Here is a 24,503-nt window from a genome sequence, read left to right as displayed (position 1 = left end):
GGAAGGCTCACCCCAAGAGGAAAACAGGGAGGCTGTGCCCCCTTGTGGAATCCAATTCTCCCATTTTATAAAGGGCGAAACTGGTACTCGGAAGGGCGAATCATGCTCAAGGACGCGGATCTGGTTAGTCCCCGCTCACAGTCACTGGGTTTATCTCGCTCAGCATAGTAATTTGCTTCAGCCCCAAAGCGGATAAACACAAATCAGTTCCTTACAAAGAAACACCGAGCTTGAGGTCTGAAACCTCAGAAAAGCGTTGAGAAAGTCCCAGAACTCGGTAGCGGGTCCGCCGAAAGCCTTCCCGTCTTCGGTCCCGCCTCTCGGCCTCAGCCCCACCCTTCGACCCCTGCCCTGAGGGTCTCCAGCCCGCACTCCATCGGCCCTCAGATTCCAGGCCCCGCCCCTCGGAGGCCGCAGCCAATCGGAGAGCCGCGATCCCGTCGCGCGTGCCTCAACCCCGCCGGCAGTGACGTGCCCCACCCCACAGCCGCGGGATTCAAACTCCCGGAAGCGGCTCCCGCGCCGGAGGGTGAGACTGGGCCGAAGCGAGGCGCAGCGCTTCCCCTCAGGTGCCGGCTGGCTGCTGCGGGGGGCGACCGCGGAGGGTGGCGGGGGCGGCCAGGGCCCGCAGCCCTGGGGCCGGGCGAGACCGCGAGGGAGGGGGGGTCAGTGGGAGATCGCGTTAGCTGGGGTTCAATCTCTGCCCTCCCGGGTGTCCGTCGCGTTTCCCTGGCTCTCACTTGGTTCCTGGCCCTGGCTGGGTGCCTCACGGCCGTCGCGGATTCGATCCCTCCTTTCATCCCTGCGGCGGGTATTATCCTCCTCTTTCAGACAAGCGCAGGTAGTTCGAGTGACTTGGCCAAGGTCTTTCGTTAGTACAGCCTTTTGCGGATTAGCAGGCACTTTCATGTCTATTCTACAGACATCTTCAAAGTGGGGGTGAGAAAAAAGGTGCCCGTTTTTGCAGTTTTTCTTTGCCTGTCTTCGCACGTGAGATCTTCTGTGAGGGTTTTCGTAAGATTTGCCTCCACTTGCAGACGACGTGGCCTGTAATAGAGGCGTCGTGCCCTTTGCTGGTTATCTTGGTCTTTCACCTTAGAATGGGCAAAACTCCAGGGCTAACCTTGTGATAGATGGTCTCTTCAACTCAGTTTACCCACTAATGGTATTTTCAGGCTCTCTGAGTCCACACAGGATGACCCTTAAGGTCCCTTCCGTAGAAAAACCTTCTCCACCGAGGTGTCTAAGTAGGTCTCCTCTACTGTTACTGGTATCATTTATCATTGTACTTTTCATTTCCTGGATAACATTTATTTTACAACTTGAGAATCTATGTTCGTTTCCTTGTTACTGCCTGCCGCGTCTGCTAGATCGAAAGTTCCGTTATGTAAGGGACATGTCTCTCTTTCATTTCTTTCTTTCTTTTTTCTTTTTTCTGCCAGTGTATACCCAGCGCCTAATATGCTGTCTGGTAAATTAAATTCTCCAATATTTTTTGAATGCATGAATAGTATCATATTCCTCTGGATTCCCTAGTCACATTACCATTATTTTATCTTGGGATCCATAGGTGGAAAATTGCTTTTTAACCTCCCTAATTAAAACTACTTTTATTATATACACGGTAATTTTTGCTATGTATTTTGCTCCTAGAGTTTATATTATACCCTTGCTTCTTAAATGTCATCTAATACTATTAGCAAATATGCTAAACTTCTCCTTACTCCTTATTCTTAATTCCTGTCATTCCTGAATTCTGTGAATATTGTCTCTTTTTCCTATAAATGCCTCATATTGGATTCTTCTCACTTCTGCCCACTGTGCTGTCTCAGCTGACTATTATTATTAAGATAGATCTGAACTAGGCCTAGCTTATAAAACAGAGGACGCACCGTTATGTCAGGTAATGACGTTTCAACGTCCAGATATTCAGAATTACATTATTTATCATTAGCTTTTTATTTTTGGGTAAAATTTGTCTTTGATTGTGATCTACTTCTTTCAGGCTTCATTTAATGGTTTAATCATTGGTTATCCCTCCATTTTTTTAAATGAAACTTCTATTGAAGTATGACACACATACAGAATCCTGCACAAACACAAGAGCTGACATATTGAATACTCCCCATGTATCTACCACCCAGATTTTAAAAATATATAGTGTTACTAGCACGCTGGAAGCCTTCCCCAGGCCCTGTTCCATACCCTACTGGTTTGGCTATATCACTTCTATTTAGATAGAAAGGTTCTTCTGTTTAGCAAATTAGTTATTAGACCTTTTCAAACCAGAGATTTAACCTTGTAAACTCAGACTTATAACTGTATTTTTATTTTTACAGACATTTTCAGAGATGTCTTCCAGAAGTCCCAAAGAGTTAATTAAAAGTAAATGGGGACCAAAGCCTTGTAACTCCAAATCAGAAGCTGCATTAGAAAAATTTAGGGGAGAAACTGCAGCCTTAAAAACATCGGTGGATGAAATTGCAAGCGGAAAAGGAAAGCTGACTGATAAAGACAGACACAGACTTTTGGAGGTAAGACCCTTTAAACTGTAGTAAGGTTTGCTGCAGGAGATGAGAAAGTATAATGATATAATGTAGTTTTTATGTTCACTAAATGTAAAAAACAAATCTAATGTCAACTTTGGGATTTAGCTTTTAATGTGAATGTTTAAAAACCCATTTAAAAAAATAAAATAAAATAAATACTCATTTAATCATGTGTATTGGCTGCTTTACAAGTAATCTTTGTTTTCAGTTTTTTTTAAGGTAAAATCATTACAGATATTAGCATTTTGTGTTCTGTTAAACTATATTTCCCTAATTTACAATATGGTATGATATAGTCTGTAAAGCAGTTAGGAATTTGCTAGAACTGGAAGGATTTAAAATTTAAGTGTTAATTTGATTGTAATTTATTTTGCAAAAGTACTTTTATTGTTCATAGATAATAAATGATCTGTACTAAATAATCATTGGATTTCTTTAAATTTTACTTTATAGGCACATCATAAAACCAAATGATTTATTATTTTTTAACACATATTTATTATTTTTTTAATACATAATATGTGTTAACATATTTTAACACTTTTTTTTTAACGCATATCACCAATTCTTAGACATAAAGATTATTTTGTAATCTGGTGAAGGATTCTAATAGCTTTCCTGAGAGATCTCTTTCCAGTTCATTCCACTTCTGACGAGCACTGGCTATCAAAACCCCTTTATAATCAATTGAAATTAAACTTCCTGTAACTTCTACCCGTTTGTTCTAGTTATGTCAACTAAAGCTACACAGAACAAGTCTATTTTTCTTTTTTATCCAATTGACAACTTTTCAGATATCCAAGGAAATCTTGCTTCCTCTTACTTTTCTGTAGACCAACCCCATATTCTTCGGCTTTACTGGCTTTTTCTCCTCCTGGTCACTTTCCTGAACACTCTGTGGTGTGTTCATGTCCCTCTTGAATTATGTACCTAGTATTGCATACAGTGGCAAACACAGGTTGAAACAGTACTATTATTTCCCGTAATCTGGATGATATACTCTATGAAAGCTTAAAATGGAATTCGGTTTTTTGGTAACTGTGTCATACTACTGTCTTGTCTTAAGCTTGTAGGCAACTGAAAATTCCCTCATCATTTTCATACAACTGTCCAACTCAATTTCCCCATCTTTATTTGAACAACTGCTTCTCTTCCCCACCCTCAAATGCAAGTTTTTAGTTTTATGTTGTTTTTCCTTTGTTAGCATGTAAAGCCATTCTGCTAACTTTTTCTATCATCTCTCTATTGATGCGTTCTCTCTTATGCCAGCAGGAGTTTAACAAACATGTCTTCTTTATCTTTCAAATCCTTGAAAATGTTGAACACTCCTTTGAAGATCACCTTCTAGATTTGACACGAAATCATTTACTAACAAAAAGCAAGTTTATGAATGCACTTTTATCCGGGTAGAACATTTTGTTATTTTTAAATTCTGTTGCTTCAAGTTCATCAGTGAGCATGTATCTCTTTGTGTGACTCACTTTTAGCCTTTAAGATTATTAAAACTGGCATGATGGGGGAATGACTAGCAGATACTCAGGTGAGAGCCAGCTTTTCTTTAGCTTTCTCTAACCACTGCTGACAGAGTTGATCTCTCCTTTCTGTGTCCATGTCCCATTCATTTTCTATATATCTTAACCACAGCACTTACCATATTGCATTAATGTATTGGTTTACCTCTCTGATTTCTCTGAGCATAAGACCTTGGCTTCATCTTTTTTTTTTTAACTTTTTATTTTATATTGGAGTATAGCTGATTAACAATGCTGTGATAGTTTCAGGTGCACAGCAAAGCGACTCAGCCATGCATATACATGTATCCATTCTCTCCCAGACTCCCCTCCCAGGCTTCATCTTCTTTTTTGCCCTGGTATCTGGTATAATGCTGACTTGATATATAATAAACACTTCATAAACGCTTGTTGTAATGTACTATTTATTTTTGTGTTTGACCTGGCCTTGTTCTAAGATTCTTCTTGGTTTATATCTAGAAAATTCGAGTCCTTGAAGCTGAGAGAGAGAAGAATGCTTATCGCCTCACAGAGAAGGACAAAGAAATACAGCGACTCAGAGACGAGCTGAAAGCCAAACACAGCACTACTGCATTGCTTGAACAGCTGGAAGAGAAAACAAAGGAAGGTGAAAGGAGGGAACAGCTGTTGAAATCCTTGTCTGAAGAGGCAGATGTATTGAAAAAACAGTTGTCTGCTACAACTGCAAGACTTGCTGAACTTGAAGGCAAAGCTGATACACTTTGTTTATCACAGGTACTAATTTCTTTAAACCCAGATATTTTTAATCTTTTCTGATACAGTTTGTAATTCTTATGGAGAATGAGTTTGTTAAAACATGCTTGGCAAATGGTGAAACACTATAGTATACTAACAGGTTCCTTTTTTTTTTTTATAGCCTGGTACTTCTCCATAAGCAAAAATAGGTAATATGGCTCCCTCCACTCCCCACACCACTGTTTTATGCAAGGGAGTATTCAGAATACAGAATCCGCAGTGTATCTACAACAGCCAGGAAGATTTTGTTGAGTTCTTTTTTCTATAGTTTGTATTGTGAAAACAATAGGCTTCATTTTTTGGTTGTTTTTCTTATTTGAGATACCCAGTTAAAATATCAAGTATGCTTTTTTCCTAACTGTACATGCTTTTTCTCCCTCTCTTTTGTTTTAGCGTCACTAGTGTAGCAAAAAGAGCAAGGATTTGTGGATAGGCAGATCTGAGTTCAGATCTTTGTTCTTCCACTTGCTAGCTGTGTGACTCTGAACAAATTCCTTAACCTCTCTAGCCTTGGAGACAATGCTAGAATTCACCAGACCCCTCTCCTAAACCTCAATTTCCACATCAGTAAAATCAGGGTAACAATACTGGAGATTAAATGTTACAGTATATATAAATAGCCTAGCAGAGTGCCTGGCATGTAGTAAGTGCTAAATAAATGGTTTCTTATTGATCAGACCTTTGATTCTTTTGGAAATTTGGACATTTGAATAATACTAATACTACAACTATTAATACCACCTACAGAAGAAAATCTATGGCTTTCAGATACAATATGTCAACGATGTGAAGGGTCTTTCTACTTTATCTCCCCTTTAGAGTACCTATAATTTATGTGTACTCTCATAGATGGGCAATTGAGTGTTTCTACAGATGAGTTCAAAGAGGTTAAGCTTTTCTAGAGAATTTCCGTAGAACTGAAACTCATGAAACATTATAGTCAGATCCTACGTGGTTGACTAAACCTTTACTTAAAGCTCAAGAATTAGTTTCTTTACTTTTGAAGGTGGAAATGTAAATCTTGGAAGAAATGATAATTTAAAAAATGTATTCTTATTATAATTGTGGAATACCCACTACTCATTTCTGTATTAGTCAGCATGTCTAATTGCCTAACAACCGACCTACAAATCTCAGAGTCTTATGTGACAAATGATTATTTTTCCCTCATGTCACAGCCTAGGGCAGGTTGGAGTGGAGGAGGCTTTGCTCCACATAGTCATTCAGAGATCCACGTTCCTTCCTTCTAGTGGCTCCCCCATCCCTCAGGGTGCAGTCGTCCACCAGGTCCGCTATACACAGCTGTGGGCTAGAGAGCATGTGGAGAATTGCGGGAGCCTGTGAGGTCTAGGCCTGGGAATGGCATATCTCACTTTTGCTCACGTTCCATTGGACAGAATTCAGTCTCATGACCTCACTAACCACAGGGAAGTCTGGGAAATGTAGTCCACAATGTGCCCAGGGAGAAAGGAAAGGGATTTGATGAACTATCTCTGTCATAGTTTCTACCTAAAGGACTAAATTGAGAGGGAGAAAGGGCTACATACTAGGGTGGCTAGAGCATCTTTGGAGAAAAAAATGTTTTGAGCTTCTTTGCCATCCTTCACATACATCTCTTTCCTTATAGCTGTTAAAAGACTGAAATATAGCTTTTTATGAGTTTTGTTGACTAGCCTGGGTACCTTACCACCTACTTCCCCTCTTTTTTTTCCTCTATGAGAAAATGAAGAAAAAAGAGGGGGACAAATTATGTTTTGAGTTCTAGATGAATGAATACTAATTAATACTATTGCTAATACAAATATAATTCTAGAAAACAACTTTCGTCTTTTATTTGCCAATTTAATATTTTCCAGATTTCATTTAAATAGCCCAGCTGTTTTGTCTCCTTCTGGTGAAAATCAGTGGGCTGTTCATATGCATTGAGGGCTATTCTGGCGATCCTGGGGTCCAGGTGACCTCAGAGGTCAAATTAGATATGAAATCTCAGGGTTTCCAATCTGCTTAGAAAGCTTCCAGGACATCTTAATTCTGCTCTGCTACCCATCACCTGGCATATACCAGATCTGGATTTTGGGATGCCCCTGTGAAGTATACTGTATTATTATGAAACTAAATATAATGAGGAAACTTCTGTTGTTAAATTTATGATGTTAACTAATATTGATTTACTTGTAGACTGTGGCTGCAAGTTGCTTCAGTTCATCATTGAGTAATCATGAAATGGAAATACAGCTGAAAGATGTAAGTTCATTTTTCTTTTATTAAGTTATGGCTAAAGAGGACTACTTCATTTATTATTAAATTTCATGCAAATTGACAGCAGTAATGCTGTGGCTTGAAAAAAATCTTTTGAGGAGATGGAGAAATGAATGGTTTGAGATCATCTCTCTAGGTTACTACCTTTAAGTCTCTTTCCAGGCATTCAAGAAGGCCAGTTCCTCTAAGTATGGACTCTTTAGGATAGAAAGCCCTAGAAATCACCATTTCTACCAAATACCTCAACAGTATCCCTTCTTCACCTAAATCTAATTTGCTCAACTATTTGATTATTATAATGTAATTTAACTTGTAGGGTTTTTTTTCTTTTTGTTTATCCATGCAAGATGTACTCCTTAGTTTGAAATTATTCCCTTGGAACCAGGGTTTGCTTTCATAGTTTGAAAAGGAAACACATTCTTTGTGTATTCAATGTTTCTTTTTTCTAGAATTTGATATGAGGTTATTTTAGATACATGGTAAAGCTGTATTACTTCAAACTTATGTCTTAAATAGATTGGTGAGTTTCATTGGAAATTAAATAAATTGGGGACACAAGACTACTATTCACATTGTACTTTTTCAAGTTTTGAGATTAGATGTGCAAAGTATGAAATTCTTGATTTAATTATTGGGTCAGTAGGTAGATATTGTGATTCCAGAAATATTACTGGCATGTCTACCCTGATCTAGGTATGCTCTCAAGATTCCTGTTTTGTCTTATCTAGCAGGTGTACCTTGAGGTCTATTTGATCTTCAAAAGAAGAATTTAAAGCTGTTGAGTGTCTGTATAACTGGGTACCACATACCCTCATCAAAGTAATTTACCTAGAGGTAACAAAAATACAGAAGAAACATAATTCTTAAAAAACTATCAAAATAAGTTTTTTGTATGTCATATACTATCCCCAGCATCTACAAAATTGGAAAGAATGACTAAATGGAATCTTGCGAAGTTTCTTGAATTTCACTAGTGTCTCTTTTAGCAAAGTACCTGAAAATAGATGCTGTTTTCTTAAACTCCGGTAATTTTTAGGCTTCTCAGTGCTAACTGCTTCAAAGAGCAACTAAAGTTATTTTTATGTAATGAGGATTGGTCTGGGGTAGAACCTGAAATTCTCCATTTCCAGTAAGCTCCAGGTGCTGCTGCTACCGTTAGTGGTCTGAAGACCACCCTTTAAGAACCATTAAATTACATTTGGGGAGCAAGAGGTGGTTTAGCTCTGGTTATCCCTTTGGAGTCTCAGCAGATCTTTTCGACCAGGAGGAGAATTATAGTTGGAGGACTTAGCAGTAGAGAAAGAGAAATCTCACTCCTCAGAGTCTGCACTGTCACAGTATTTGGCTTTGGGGAGCTCAGCAATTCCAATCCTACACCCTCTGCAAAGCTCCCACAAAACTTCCTGTAGAAGTTTACCCACCTATTTTAAGAATCAGTATTTGTTATGCTAAAATTATCTTAAGGCCCAGCTGTATCATTCCTCAGCTACCATTTAGGTCTCGCTGATATTTTGAAATAATTACACGGAGTTAATGCTGTAAACATTCTCCAGTGTCAGTAACTTTGAAACCAAATAGCTAAAAGTCAGTTTTAATAGGCATTTCTTGCTCTTGATTTTAAAAATCAAGGAATTCCCTGGTGGTCCAGTGGTTAGGACTGTCAGCTTCCACTGCAGGGGGCACAGGTTCAATCCCTGGTCGGAGAGCTAAGATCCCAAAAGCTGTGCAGTGAGCACAGGAAAATCTGATTTTTAACTGTAGAATTATGGAAGATAAATAATAATTATTTTATTTTTTATTTGGAAAAAATTCAAATTTACAGAAAAGTTACAAGAATGGAAAATGGTACATAGAAGCCCACATACTCTTTACCAAAATTGAACTATTGTTAACATTTTACCCCATTTTATACTCTTTCTCTTTCAGTCCCCACCCCCATCCACACACACACACAGATATAATTTTTTATTTTTAAATTTTATTTATTTTGGCTGCATTGGATCCTCGTTGCTACGCGTGGGCTTTTCTCTAGTTGCAGAGAGCGGGGGCTACTCTTTGTTGTGGTGCACGGGTTTTTCATTGTGGTGGCTTCTCTTGCTGTGGAGCACAGGCTCTAGGTGTGCGGGCTTCAGTAGTTGTGGCGTGCGGACTCAGTAGTTGTGGCTCACGGGCTCTAGAGCGCAGGCTCAGTAGTTGTGGCACATGGGCTTTGTTGCTCCACGGCATGTGGAATCTTCCCGGACCAGGGCTCGAACCCGTGTCCCCTGCATTGGCAGGCGGATTCTTAACCACTGCGCCGCCAGGGAATCCAGTATTTTTTTCTGAACCATAAAATAGTTGCATATATCTACAGCCCTTTAAGCCTATATACTTCAATGTATATTCCTAAGGATGAGGATACTCTTTTTTTTTTTTTTTTTTTTGAGGATACTCTCTTACATGACTACAGTACAGATAGCAACTTTAATAAATTTAACATGGACACAATACTTGTATGTAATCTACCATCCATATTCCGGTTTTGTCAATTGATGCACATTTTTTCTTCCTCCAATATAGGCTAACGTTTCAATCTACATTAGAGTTTTTGCCCAAGGAATATTTAATGGATCCCTGCCAAAGCAGGAGGAAGAGCTTTAGTAGCATTCCATACGGCTTCACTTTTGCCCACTCCTGTTCTGTATTTTTACTGATAACTTGGATGGAAATGGTAAATGCATGTCTAACAGATGTATAGATGACACAAAGCTGGAAGAGATAACTAATGCGAGGAGGACTCTAAGGATACAAAACTCATAATGTCAGCATTCACTGGTAGCTATCAAATCCATTTATTATTGATTCTATAAAGAAATGAAAGAGTAGATGCAAAGAGTCAGTGAGGTCAGGAGTAAAGAAGTGTTTACTACTTTATTGAAGTAACATCGCCATCACGTGGCCTTTTAGAATATTGTCTCTCTTGTGCTCGCTTTGGCAGCACGTATACTAAAATTGGAACAATACAAAGATTAGCACGGCCCCTGTGCAAGGATGACATGCAAATTCATGAAGCAGTCCATATTTAAAAAGAAAAAGAATATTGTCTCTCATATCTTAAACCAATATAGTTTTGTTTCTCCTACTTAAGTAATGTATAGACAGATTCATTTAAAAGAAGAAAATTTTCATGACCGTCCAACATTGACTTAAATTATTTATATTAAAATATTGCTTAAATACAGACATATTTTAAATTCGGTATAAAGTTAGGTATCTTTAGCATCTAACAATGATTTATAAGTATTAGGATATATGCGTGCTTTTTGAGTCGTACAATGCTACATCTCTTATCAATTAAATTTGAGTGTATAAAACAGAGTGGCTATACAATATCTCCGCTTGATAAATGAACTCTTCAGCCATATGAGGAAAACTAATGTTATAACTGCCTGACAGGTGCAGAGAGAAGAGTGGCTGGGGGGAGGGGCCTGGACTAAGTCATTGATTCCAGAGGCTGCCTCTGTCTTCCTAATCCATTTCCTAGTTTTATAGAGAACAGACATTGAAAATCCTTTAAGCCCCATACCTGGAAGCTTTGCTCATGAGTTTGTAGGATACTTGTGGAAGCAGCCTAGCAAAGGTTGAAGGAACTCTCTAGACTTAGAGTTTCCCTATATAGAGATCTTTTTGGACATAGAGCTCAACTGCCTGTATCTTTTTAAAATTTTTATTATTTATTTATTTATTTACTTACTTATGGCTGCGTTGGGTCTTCATTGCTGCACGCGGACTTTCTCTAGTTGTGGTGAGCGGGGGCTACTCTTCGTTGCGGTGGCTTCTCTTGTTGCGGAGCATGGGTTCTAGGTGTGTGGGCTTCAGTAGTTGCGGCTCGCGGGCTCTAGAGCGCAGGCTCAGTAGTTGTGGCGCACGGGCATAGTTGCTCTGCGGCATATGGGATCTTCCTGGTCCAGGGCTCGAACCCGTGTCCCCTGCATTGGCAGGTGGATTTTTTTTTTTAATATGTGATTACTTCTTGGGGTGTAGTCTTTTTTTTTTTTTTTTAATTTTATTTATTTTTTGGCTGTGTTGGGTCTTCGTTGCTACGCGCAGGCTCTCTCTAGTTGTGGCGAGCGGGGACTACTCTTCTTTGCAGTGTGTGGGCTTCTCATTGTGGTGCCTTCTCTTTGTTGCAGAGCACGGGCTCTAGGTGCACAGGCCTCTGTAGTTGTGGCTCGCAGACTCTAGAGTGCAGGCTCAGTAGTTGTGACACATAGTTGCTCTGCGGCATGTGGGATCTTCCCAGACCAGGGATTGAACCTGCATCCCCTGCACTGGCAGACGGATTCTTAGCCACTGCACCACCATGGAAGTCCCTGCCTGTATCTTTAAAGGATGAAAATTCCTATCTGAAAGAAGATGCCCTGATATGCAACCAAAAACTTCCAGTATGTACTTACCACTTATCCCATCTCACACTTCTAGAGTGAGATTGTGGGGCGGGGCGCAGGAGCCCCACCTTTTACAGTGTACCTACAACAAATGCAGGATGATTCATAAAGAATTGAACACTTCTGAAAATGTATTCCAGTATGTATATGTTACTTCAGTAGAGTTACACCATGCAACTTTTTTGTTAAGAACTTTGTGTTTTTGCCATCTCTTTCTGGCAGCCCTGAAGGTTAAGAAGTTACACATCCTGGCTGCCACACTTTCATTATTGATAATAGTAAATTCTAACAGGTCTGGGATGAATTATGACACAAAGGATACATATTATACATTTGTAAGATTATAGAAATAGTTGTGATAGTTCCATTACGCATTACTTAGTTAATGAGTAATCGATTTTTGAAAATGTTTTATTCTTTTTGAATCACTCTAAATGTATTGTTCTACTGTGCGTAAGGAACTGCTAGATTCTTTCCTGCCCTCTCCTCTTCCCTGAACACTCACAAACTCTGGTTTGGGGCTACAAGGCTTGCTTGTTTTTGCAGCCATTTTTTCCCCACCCCATGTTGTCAACATCGTTCACAAACATTTATCAGGCAGCCACTGGTTACGGAAACAGTGAACACAAACAAGGAACTGTGAAAGAAAATATCTAAACAAGCCTGTGCTCAGCTGTCCAGAGGGCTCAGGATGTAGTTAAGATAAGTATCATCAGGAGGCAATCAAGGTCATGTGTATAAGATGCCGAATAGATTGAGTGGACATGAAAATCACTATTGGCTTAGGAAGGAGAGGAAGCTTAATGAGGACAGTTATGGTGAGAAGCCTTGAAAGACAAGCCTGGATTCATCAGAACTTGATGAAAATGTGGTATTTAAGTGGGCAGGTAAGAGGAAGGGGTTCTAGGGCACTCTGCACAGAGGGAAGAGGCACAGAGGGTATGCACAGTTGTGTAGACAACAAGGCAGCAGTGGAGGAGAGGAAAGGCCAGGCTGCGACCTGAAGAGATGGGAGGCGGCAGATGGTGGACAATTTTAATATCAGCCTAAGGGAACATAGCTACAGTTCAGCAAGTGGTGTCCTGAAGCTTTAAAATATTCTCAGTTATTTAATATAAGTAGAACAATTTAGCACTTTGGGGGACCAAGGAAGAGGTTGAACTGAACTTATTAGCAGTAACTATCTTAACTCAAAATACTGAGTTAGGGGCTTCCCCGGTGGCGCAGTGGTTGAGAGTCTGCCTGCCGATGCAGGGGACACGGGTTTGAGCCCTAGTCCGGGAAGATCCCACATGCCGCGGAGCAACTAGGCCCGTGAGCCACAACTACTGAGCCTGTGCGTCTGGAGCCGTGCTCCGCAACAAGAGAGGCCGCGATAGTGAGAGGCCCGCGCACCGCGATGAGGAGTGGCCCCCGCTCGCCACGACTGGAGAAAGCCCTCGCACAGAAACGAAGACCCAACACAGTCAAAAATAAATAAATAAATAAATTTTTAAAAAAAATACTGAGTTATCGTTGTATTAACTGACTTAAAGCTTTTGGTCGTGGCCTGCATCTTCTCTCACTCTTCTCAATGGGGAAATCACCCTCCAACTGAGGATTTCTAAATCCCCAAATGATCAGGGTTTACCAAGACCCAGCAGTGAGTCATTGCTCCAGCAGGTATTCCTGTGGGGATAGACAGGTGATAGCATGGGCGGCAGGGACAGAGGGCTCAGTACCAATGAGCTTGGCCATTGCGAAGGGGTGTTAGCATCACTGTGTGTGCCTCCTCCTGGGGCCCTTCATCCATAACATTTTATGCATGTGACATCAGGTTTAGCTGTGCATGCTCTCTTTACACAAATAGTAATTGAGACTTATTTCCCCAGCCTCCCGGTAACATAGAACGAAAGGGGGGCGGTCCCATCCTCTTGGACTGAAGACCTAGATTGGAAAGGAGAGAGGAGTTATAATCTTATTGCATGTTGGTGCTACAGTATAAGAATTTCAAGACTTTTTTCCCTCTAGTACCCACAGGTGAATTGTCTACTTTGCTAGCTTTCAACCTGAATCTACGTCCTGCTTTCAGTAACAACAATGAAAGCTGTTACTGGCAAAACAGGAGGTATGGATGAGGGGGAGGAGGTTTGTACAGTTGTTGGGGATGCCCCACAGGCTCCTTTGGCTTTGCCTTTGACTGAATTTGCAAGGATCCAGTGGTTAAGAGAAGTGAGAGTTAGAATCAGAAGATATATGAATTTGTCCTAGTTAACAATCAAAATATCAATAGAATTTTTCATTAAGAAATTTCATAAATCTGTACACCTCTGTCCATATCTTCTACCTTGTTGTATCCACTGAAGTAAATGTAGCTTCTTTTTTTTTAAATATGAAACTTCATTCAATTTTTTTTAATGTATTTATTTATTTATTTATTTATTTTGGCTGTGTTGGGTCTTCGTTGCTGCACATGGACTTTCTCTAGTTGCGGTGAGTGGGGGCTACTCTTTGTTGTGGTGCGAGGGCTTCTCACTGCGGTGACTTCTCTTGTTGCGGAACACGGGCTCTAGGTGTGCGGGCTTCAGTAGTTGTGGCATGTGGGCTCAGTAGTTGTGGCTCACAGGCTCTAGAGCGCAGGCTCAGTAGTTGTGGCACATGGGCTTAGTTGCTCCACGGTATGTGGGATCTTCCCGGACCAGGGCTCAAACCCATGTCCCCTGCATTGACAGGCGGATTCTTAACCACTGTGCCACCAGGGAAGCCCTTAATGTAGCTTCTTATGCGAATATTTTGCTAATGTCTTGCCACAGATCAGGTGGTATGATCCACAGAAAATGTAGATGTGATTTTATAAAATTTTCCAGCTTGTGCTAGGTGGCTGGTAAGGCATCATCTAGTTTCTTGTAGGAAAGATGTAACTGAAATGAAAAAATAATATTAGCAGTAACAGTAGAGTGAAGCACTTTCCCTCTTACCAGCTAACTTAAACAGACACTGCTTATTTTATTTTATTAATATTATCCCATCATTCAAATAATTTCTTGACTACACATTGTATGCAAAAGCTGGGAATCCTCTTGGAAAAGCATGGTGTGCCACTTCAAGGAACTTACTATCTATTTGAGAGAAACAGCAAACAGAAAAAAGCTGAAGATGGTTGATAAAATAATTTTTAAAAATGTATAGATATATGTATATATAACAACTGAGTTCATAAGCCCCTATACAAACCAGATGACTGGTCCCAATTTGGGATTTTTGAGTTCTAAAAGATGTAAAAGATGAAAATTGGTGATAAAGAGAGAGGATGGTATTTAAGTTTGAGATGGAGTTAGCAGTGCAAACAGTTTATTGGGGAGCGACATCTGTGAAAGGAAAAGGAAGGCAGCAGGACTGGGCAGGGGCGCCGTCAGGCCAGGATGCAAACCTGACAGAGCCTCTGTCCACCCCATGGAGAGCTCCCAGGCAGAGCCCTATGTTGGGTGGAAACAGCTCTTTCTTAAAAGAGTATCTGAGCAGTGCATCTCCACCTCTACCACAAAGACATTCTGTTTACAGAGAATGACATGGACACAGATACAAAGCAAATTGTGTATAGGAAACAGCAGACAAATGAACTTAACCCCATGTAGACGTGACTTTGCCATGTTATTAGGTATTCTGAAGGTGTGTGGCCTTAGAATGTGTCTCTGTGTCAGGAGCTTTACAGTGGTTGCCTAGAATCATTCTATGACATGAGCTGTAGAGTTTTTGTGTGCTGGAAAAGACTGCATCCCTTGGGCTCCCTTGTCCATTTTAAGAGTTTGGGTTTTTATTATTGATTTGCTTTCATTTTCACTTTGAGGCTATGGAGAAAAATCAGCAATGGCTTGTGTATGATCAGCAGCGAGAGGTCTACGTAAAAGGACTTTTAGCGAAGATCTTTGAGTTGGAACAGAAATTGGAAACAGATGTTCATGCACTCCCACAGGAGACAAAAAAGACTGAATCAGAAGGTACTGGTATGAAAATGTTCTTTAGGGTTGGCCTGGCTGACATTTTTCAAAAGAAGAGATTCATCAAATTTAGATTCTTATAGACATGTGTTATAAAGTAAAGTAAGAGCAGGTCTGCTAGCCCTGAAGTAAGAAATACCATTTTAGCCAGTCTGTTTCATTTCCCATTGTTTTCTGGTACCAAAGGGCATAAGTCACAGGGTAAAGGGATCTTGCAGCCCTGAAGGCACATTAAGTTTTCTCCACCTTGCATATCCTTCCTCTCCTTCAAAGTCCTTCTCCAACTTTATTTCCCCCAGTGCTGACCTTATCTTTTTACTCAGCTTCCCTTTAGCAGTTATTCATATCAATCCCAGGAGAAAGATTACATCTTTATACATTATTCTTCAATCATTTGAATCTCACCCTAGAACTGAGGTGAAGTTTCTTCTGAGTGATGCTGTCTTTTTTGCCAAGTGGTTTACAGCTTCTCTGACACTTCTCCATATCTATAAATAATGACTTAATGGCCCTATTTGTTGATTTGTTTTCTTTAGACATTCGTGACTTTCCCTCCCTCAGAATAATTATATTACTGTTTCTAGTTCTTCTATTTATTCATTTTGTGCCTTCAAGTAGTATACCTGAACTTCTGTTTCTTGTTCTGTCAAATATCAGCCATGTTCCCTATCTCTTGACTCTTTGTTTTTGAAGGTGAGGAAATAAATGTGATCTTGTTTATAGAAACATATTTACATTTATTTCTTCAGGAAAATTCTCTCTTTTATAAAGTGAGTTGTGCCCTGATGTGTTTGTCATAGGTTATCTTCAGGAAGAAAAGCAAAAATATTACAACCATCTCTTGGCAAATGCAAAAAACGATCTTGATGTGGAACGACAAACAATAACTCAGTTGAATTTTGAACTTAGTGAATTTCGAAGAAAATATGAAGAAACCCAAAAAGAAGTGCAAGATTTAAATCAGCTGTTGTGTTCACAAAGAAAGGCAGGTGTACAACATCTGGAAGACGATAGGCATAAAACAGAGAAAATACAAAGGCTCAAGGAAGAGAATGATCTTGCCAGGGAAAAACTTGAAGAAGAGAAGAAGAGATCTGAAGAGCTCTTATCTCAGGTGAGTCTAACCAGCAAGGTTTTCCATGGTTTATAATTCAGAATTTTCATGGTACTTACTAAGAGTCAGGGACTATTTTAACTACTTGGGAACCAGCGAGGAGCAACGCAAGTTCCTGCCCCCTCCTAGGAGTTCATACTTAGAGGGGAGACAGACCATAAGCAAGTACCTAAATAAACAAGTAAACCAAAGAAAATAAAACAGGGTAATATGACCAAGAGAAATTGGGGGCCGGCGGAAGCATCACTGAGGAGATGGTATTTGGACAAAGCTGATGGTGAGAAGGAACCGGCGAGGTGGGTGACTGTGGGAATTCCCTCCTAGTGGGAGGAAATCGCAGACACAAAAGCTGAGTGAGGAGGAGTTAGGTATGTGTGAGAAGCTGAAAGAGGGGAAGTTAAGGGGGGATCAAGGCTGATTCCTAGGCTGGCACTGAGATTGTGATGACACTGGCTCAAGTTAATTACCAGATGCCCTCCACGTTCTCACTATGCTCGCAGCCGGATCCAGGATGTCCGTCTCAGTAATGTTGGCATTACTGAGGATTATTAGAATTGAATACTACTTCAACAGAAACTCATTAATTTAAATTTTGCCTGGCAGCATGAAATAATGGAAAAAACATAATTTGAGGTCCATACCAGGTCTCTAATTATGTGGCCTGAGGAAAATCAGCTAACTTCTCTGACTTGCAGGTTATTTGTGTCAAATTAATAATAGTAGATATAACAACCTCTTCTCACCTCATAGGACTTTTATGAAGGTCAACTGAGAGAATGTAAAAGCGCTTTGTAAATTAAAGGGCTAGGTAAATGTTAGTTATTGCTACTATTAGAATAGTAATTTTGGGGACTTCCATGGTGGCACAGTGGTTAAGAATCCGCCTGCCAATGCAGGGGACACGGGTTCAAGCCCTGGTCTGGGAAGATCCCACATGCCGTGGAGCACCTGAGCTTTTGAGCCACAACTACTGAGCTTGCGCTCTAGAGCCCACGAGCCACAACTACTGAAGCCCGCTCGCCTAGAGCCTGTGCTCTGCAACAAGAGAAGCCACTGCAATGAGAAGCCCGCGCACCGCAGTGAAGAGCAGCCCTCGTTCACCTCAATTAGAAAAAGCCCACGTGCAGCAATGAAGACCCAACGCAGTCAAAAATTAAATAAATTAATTTAAGAAAAAAAGAATAGTAATTTTTTAAATCCTCCAAAAGTTGAGAGAGAGGGAAAAAAATAGTCTGTAACATTTGCCTTCTTAGTCTTTACCACCCTTACTTCTGCCTGCAGGTGCAAGCAGTGATATTTATGAAAGATTATGCAGAAGTGACTGAGAATTTTGCTTCTACTCTGGCCGAGGTGGCCAGGCTCTGCCAGCTTTGTTATCCTACTCAGAAGTATTAGTGGATGTCAGAACCTGAAGGAAAGTGGGTGTGTCCACTGCGGTTTAGTGTTTTTTATCAACATTCAGTCTGTGCCTCAGGGAACTCTTGGCCTGGGCGGTACTGCTCAGCTGCTTATATACATAGGCTGCTCAACCACAGCTAGAAGGACTCGCCCAGAAGAGCAGGTGTTGCCCTGGTTAGAAATGTGAGCCTGTCATGCATCCCAGGTCAAGGTCAAACCATAAAATGTCAATGTGACAGTGTTGGTTCTATTTACATCCTACAGGTCCAGTTTCTTTACACGACTCTGTTGAAGCAGCAAGAGGAGCAGACAAGGGTAGCTCTGTTGGAACAACAGGTATTCATTGGGGTTGCTTCTAAATTCCATTTAACCCTTTAGAAAATGGAATTTTTCCTCATGTTTACACTATTCTGTGAAGAAACATTTGAAAGTTGTAGAAAATGTTTTTTAAAAACTTTAACAAAATATTTAAAGTGACTGTCTGTGCCAGCCATATGTTCCCGTTACTATCTTTAGGCTAAACCAGATTCTCTAAGGTGACATGGCAATTTTCTTGACAGGTAGATGTTTGTCTTAGCAAATTTTATTCTTCCCTAAATGGCTGCTAGTCTGACCGGATGTCCCTAATAGGGCTGCTTGATAACTTCAAGTGGAACTCAAAGAGACACCAGTTATTCTCAGAAGAGACACCAGAGATTTTTAGTATATTCCAAACCAGGGAACAGCCATCTCTTTCCCTTCCCCACAAAAAGGAGGATGGGGAGGACGAATTCTAACCAGCAGCTTCTTAAGCTGCTCCTCACTCACTTATACCTCAAGCTTTGGTTTTGCTCCTTGGACAAAGCTTTTTCATTTATCAACATCTCACTGTGCTCAGAGGAATTCTTGCTCTAATGGTACAATACATGTTTGCTTCTTGTGCTAATAAAAAAAAAAAAATGCAAGCATCCAGTCAAGAAAACTAGACAGTATATGCTAGCTGTCATTGTCTTGTCTTGGGCATTTTTTCTAGATGCAGGCATGTACTTTAGACTTTGAAAATGAAAAACTTGACCGTCAAAATATGCAGCATCAATTGCATGTAATTCTTAAGGAGCTCCGAAAAGCAAGAAATCAAATAACACAGTTGGAATCCTTGGTGAGTTCGGAATGGTTAAACTAAAACTTATTTTCATTTTTCTCTTTCTGCCATCTTTCTATTTATGTGTAAAACCATTTCCTGAAGTAGGAGGATACAGCTTAAAGAATGGCTGTTTCTCAAATCAATCAAATCAAATCCCCTGTCTCTTCTGAAGCAACTGCCCTTTGAGCATCAGTTCAGAGGACTAGACAGAGAGACATCATGGGCCTCTTGGTAATGATAACATTACTGGTGCCTGGGATCATTCCTCACCCACCCTGGGCTCTGTGATTCTAAAGGCACTAAACAGTGCCTGGCCTGGGGGATACAGGGGGCAAGGCAGGGCAGTTGTACATCCTGAATTGAAATTATTCTTTTCTATTTAAAAAGAAAGAAAGAAAAAAATGCTGGTTTTAGGGCTAATGGACTATTACTGTTAATACTCTCTTCTAGGCATATTGAGTTGAGTACTTTTTGTGGGTTACCCTGAACACATAATCTTTTTAAACATTAACCTTTTAAATAACATGCTTCTATGAGGAAATGGTTTTTGATTTACCTATTTTCATCCTATTAATAAGCTTTGGACCAAATCTGTTAGGGTCTGTGTGTGTTATGTCCCATTAGCACACATTTCATATATCATCCTAGTACTGCAGAATATTTGCAGATGGTGAAATGTTACAAACAGAATTCCTCAGTTTTCAAAAGAGAAAAAAGCAGTTGTTAAAATCATTTGTAATTTCTTTATGAAGAAAAGACAGAAAATAAATTTTTGGCTCTATTTATGTCATTGATATTGACCATTTATAATATTTGAAATTGAAATTTATAATTCATTCCTGTTGATGACTGTTTTTCAAAGTATAGGAAGCCAAAGGGTATACAAAAGAATCCATAATTTTCCTGTATTTTTCTTTGTGTTCCTACCATCCATCATCTTCATATTATGTTGTAAAGTGCTCATTTTTAAGCTTTACTGACTATTCTAAATTCCTCAGGGGAAAAAAATCATGAAATAGGGAAGTCACAAAGGAATTATACAACATCTTAGTCATTTCTGTGTATAACCTGTTTGACCTGCTAAAATTCTTTGCTGCTCTTAATTCCATGTAGTTCTTTATTACTGAAGTTACCCCTCCTTTACAAACCTAGCAAACTTCATCAGCACTGCCCACCCGCCCACCTTTACATTTGGCTCTAAGCATTTTAATAAAACCTATCTATGTAAACACCCAACCCTAGTACTTCCTGGGTAATTTGGGTGATTTATAACCACCTTGTATGTTACCACCGTAATATCGGTGACCAGAGAGATTCAGAAGAAAATCTGTCTACAGGGCTGAAGCAACTGGAGTACCTATGGAGCAGTTACAACTGCTGGATGGTAGGCCATCTATACAAACCGTGTTCGTTTGACATTTATTTTTCAGAAGCAGCTTCGTGAGTTTGCCTTCACAGAGCCATTAGTCACTTGCCAAGGAGAGACTGAAAACAGAGGAAAAGTTGCCTTACCAAAAAGTCCTACTGCTGCACTAAATGAAAGCCTGGTGGAATGTCCCAAGTGCAATATCCAGTATCCAGCCACCGAACATCGAGATCTACTCGTCCATGTTGAATACTGTTCTGAGTAACAGTATAATTATTCTTTGTTTTTGTGTCAAAAGATTCAGTACTGTATTTTACATTAGCTTATGGACATTTTGAATTACTTATTTCACCTCAGATCAGAAAGTGCCTATATACCTTTGAGACTCTGGCATAGGAGTGAATCATTGTATTATTATTATTTTTTGCCTGATTTGCATTTCCTTGGCAGTGATACCTCCCTGCAGTGGTTCATCTTGAGGCTTTAGTGACAGAATGTGGAGAGCATTGAATGCTGAGATGACTAAGATTTTGCACTGTTAAAGTACTTGATGGAGAAAAGATAGTTCAGGTTATTGCTTGTGGGTCAAATTTGTTACACCAACAAGCAACTATTTTATGTTTTGTGGATTTTTAAAAATCAAAGGTAATTAACCAGGGATCTTATTGTGTAAGTATTTTTTAATCCAAGCACTTATTAAGCCTACAGTTCTGATTTTGATGTCCATTGTGAAAAGATGGTGATACATTTTTCATTTTTTTTTCCTTTCTATGATAGAGCGGTTATTAGAAAAGTTGGGGATTTTCCTGATCTTTATTGCTGCTGACTGTTGAAACTGTAAACGTACCTGTGTTCTAAGCACAAAGCAGATTCTGTTTAAGGAATAATCCTTAGTAGCCACACACAATGTTTTCTGTAATGTTAACTGGCTATAACTTTAACTTGAATTTCATTAGCACATGTTGGTTAGCTAAAATTGTTAAAATGAATTTTGACAAAACCACCTAGCCCTCTCTTTTGATTTGCACGTGTTTTATTTATTTATTTTTGGCGCTCTCAAAAGCTGGGCGATGTAATGAGCAGATATTTGCTTATCTGAATATATATTTTTATACATGCGTGTGTAGACCAAGAAATTTTTTATTTCTTCAGGTTTTCTAAAATGCTTAACACTGGGCTACTGTTAGTAATGTAGAGGAGAAAAGAATAAAATTATATAATAAGTTTTGCTCTGAGGAGTGTATATGTATATAGACAGGTATTGTAAGATTTCTGCCCTGAGAGGGGTGCCAGAGAGTTACAGATAAACGTACAGTGTAAGATGATAAGGTGGTTAAGGATACCTTGGAACCAAAAACTGCATGAAGCTCGGAAAGTTTAAGCAAAATGCCCATAATCATTAAAAAAAGACATCCTTGGATTTCAGACTCCAGGTTGATTCCAAAGCCTGTCTTCTCTCCACCAGAAAACCCTTATGAATTCTCCAAACTCAGTATCCTGAAGTGATATAACTGGAGTAATGGGATGTTTCTTGAGTTACAGAAATGGCAGAACACACCTGGTCTCTTTCATCCCTCTGGTCTGGGAAGTTCTGCCTTGTCAAACCCCTCCACCTGTTCCATGGATCCCTGCTGTGCCAATTCGGCAACATCTTTAAGTTCATTCTCCAAACGTTTATGAAATGCCAACTACACGCAAGGCTCTGGGCTAGGTGTTAGTGATACAGTGATAGTAAAATGCAGCTCCATCTTCACAGTCTGGTAGAAGGGACCAGCAGCTAAACGTGTAAGTATAATATGTTGTAGGAAGTGCTATAATCAAGGTATATGTTGAGTAGAGGAATTGATTTATTTAAACCCTGCTTTAGTCTAATAAAGATTGGAGGTCTGACTCTTCAAAGATATGTCTTATACTAAGATAAAATTTGAAAGAAGTAGGAAAAAGCAATAGTGAAACAAGACTAAGAAGTGAAATGGAGCCACTCGCAAGGGTAGCCCCAAGGCAGGCCATGGGGCGCTTCTGAGAGGGGAGCCCTGAGTCTGAGACTGAGCACAGAGAAGCAATCCTGAACCCCATTCACAGCTGATCTTCAAGAGGAACACCACTGTAGTGATCCTGGTACTGAGATTATAAAGAGATGCCTCCAGTGTGCCTTTGCAGAGAAGAAAACCTGTAACTAGAGGTCCGTGGCCTCAACAACAACCTCGCCTTAAACAGCAGTGAATTCCACTCCGCTGATTTCTTTTTATTTATTTATTTATTTAATTTTTGGCTGTGTTGGGTCTTCGTTTCTGTGCGAGGGCTTTCTCTAGTTGTGGCGAGCGGGGGCCACTCCTCATTGCGGTGCGCGGGCCTCTCACTATCGCGGCCTCTCTTGTTGCGGAGCACAGGCTCCAGACGCGCAGGCTCAGTAGTTGTGGCTCACGGGCCCAGTTGCTCCGCGGCATGTGGGAATCTTCCTAGACCCGGGCTCGAACCCGTGTGCCCTGCATTGGCAGGCAGATTCTCAACCACTGCGCCACCAGGGAAGCCTCGCTGATTTGTTAATGATAGGGGTGAAAAACGTCGTGTCCAGAGGCAATTCCATAATCCTCAACGGCAGGCAATACTATACTCTCCCAGTATGTAGCTCTCTGCTGCTGTGGCTTATCCCAGAGTAAATTTTAGTCAGAGGAGCCAACTCAAAAGCCCCCCTCTGACGGGCCACATGGGAACTCCAGTGAGCCAGCCTGCCAGCCGGACCGTGGAAGCTGGAAAATGCCTGTCTTCACCCAAAGGGGGCGCAGCTGCTCAGCTCCAGCCAACGTCGTATGTGAATGCAAGCCCAGTGTGGCTGATCTTTCAGATTTTCCAAGAGAAATATCGTATTTTTTTAAAAAAATAAATTTATTTATTTATTTTTTATTTGTTTATTCTTTTCTGCATTGGGTCTTTGTTGCTGCGCGTGGGCTTTCTCTAGTTGCCGTGAGCTGGGTCTCCTCTTTGTTGCAGAGCACAGGCTTCTCATTGCAGTGGCTTCTCTTGCTGCGGAGCACGGGCTCTAGGCGCGCAGGCTTCAGTAGTTGTGGCGCGCGGGCTCTCGAGCACAGGCTGAGTAGTTGTGGCGCACGGGCTTAGTTGCTCCGTGGCATGTGGGAACTTCACGGAACAGGGCTCGAACCCGTGTCCCCTGCATTGGCAGGTGGATTCTTAACCACTGTGCCACCAGGGAAGTCTTGAAATCTCGTATTTTTAAGTGTGAAATCTTCCAATTTTTTTTTTTAATCACAAATGAGGTCTTTTATTTGTCACCATTAAAAGTTTGATTTTTAAACAGATTCCTGGACTGGTGGCTCATATCCATCAGCTCGTTCAACTTTAGCACCTGTCTCGTCCCCAGTAGCTTTTCCAGAACTACTACCTTCACCATGTAGCTCCATGAGTTTTCCCAATTCAAACTTGGGCTTCTTCAGCATTTTTACTTTTCTAACAAAGACATCATGGAGTGGATAAATAGATTGGCAGGCCTTTTCTATGTCTTTTCCAATGCTGTCTGGAATCAATTTATTGACCACCTCTTTCAAGTCATTTGTCTGCACCTCTCGGGTCATGATTTCCATCATCTTCTTGTGGATCTGGCGGACCTGCTGGTGCTGGGCATAAGAGGTCTTCCAAATCTGATTGTTGCGTTTTTTAGTAAAACCCACACAGAAGAGACGAAGCAAATAACCATTGGTAGTCTTGACATCAACGTGAGCTTCAACCATGGTACTTTCTTCTTGGCTCCCTTTTTACTGCCTTTCGTAAGGCGCTTGTTCTTTCCGACCGCCATAGTGCTGCTCCGAGAGCCAAAAGGGCCCAATTTTTAAATGTTGGAAAAACTTTTTAAAATTTATCACTGGGCCAGACGTATTTTCAGTATGTAACGTTTGTTTAGAGCATCTGAATGGGGCAAAAGGAAGAGTGACTAGCTCAGCCTGAGATGGGCAGGAAGCTAAAGGAGGCTTTCAATTTTGCCTCCTG

The 24,503-nt window shown here is 40.5% G+C and overlaps 1 protein-coding gene and 1 non-coding gene across 3 annotated transcripts; both read left to right on the top strand.

Annotated features, from left to right (window-relative positions):
- The first annotated feature begins 476 nt into the window (after nucleotides 1-476).
- On the top strand, nucleotides 477-23,405 carry CEP55 (centrosomal protein 55). Of its 2 annotated transcripts, none has more exons than XM_007187482.2 (9): nucleotides 477-569; nucleotides 2,340-2,534; nucleotides 4,541-4,816; nucleotides 7,016-7,081; nucleotides 15,350-15,500; nucleotides 16,301-16,614; nucleotides 18,277-18,348; nucleotides 19,025-19,150; nucleotides 20,566-23,405. In XM_007187482.2, exons 2-9 carry the CDS (start codon nucleotides 2,352-2,354, stop codon nucleotides 20,764-20,766), a joined length of 1,389 nt encoding a protein of 462 aa, XP_007187544.1. In that variant the 5' UTR covers nucleotides 477-569; nucleotides 2,340-2,351; the 3' UTR covers nucleotides 20,767-23,405. The 2 variants fall into 2 exon arrangements, with proteins under 2 accessions (XP_007187544.1, XP_057387608.1); XM_057531625.1 differs by lacking the exon at nucleotides 477-569 and adding an exon at nucleotides 763-841.
- LOC114238540 (U6 spliceosomal RNA) lies at nucleotides 10,058-10,161 on the top strand. Its single transcript, XR_003623871.1, has one exon. It is a non-coding gene; the product is annotated as a U6 spliceosomal RNA (small nuclear RNA).
- Nucleotides 23,406-24,503: the final 1,098 nt, after the last annotated feature.

The sequence above is a fragment of the Balaenoptera acutorostrata genome, chromosome 16, assembly GCF_949987535.1.
Source record: "Balaenoptera acutorostrata chromosome 16, mBalAcu1.1, whole genome shotgun sequence".
Classification (NCBI taxonomy): domain Eukaryota; kingdom Metazoa; phylum Chordata; class Mammalia; order Artiodactyla; family Balaenopteridae; genus Balaenoptera; species Balaenoptera acutorostrata.
The sequence above is the reverse complement of the archived record's forward strand: the minus strand, read 5'-3'. Positions and strand labels throughout refer to the sequence as shown.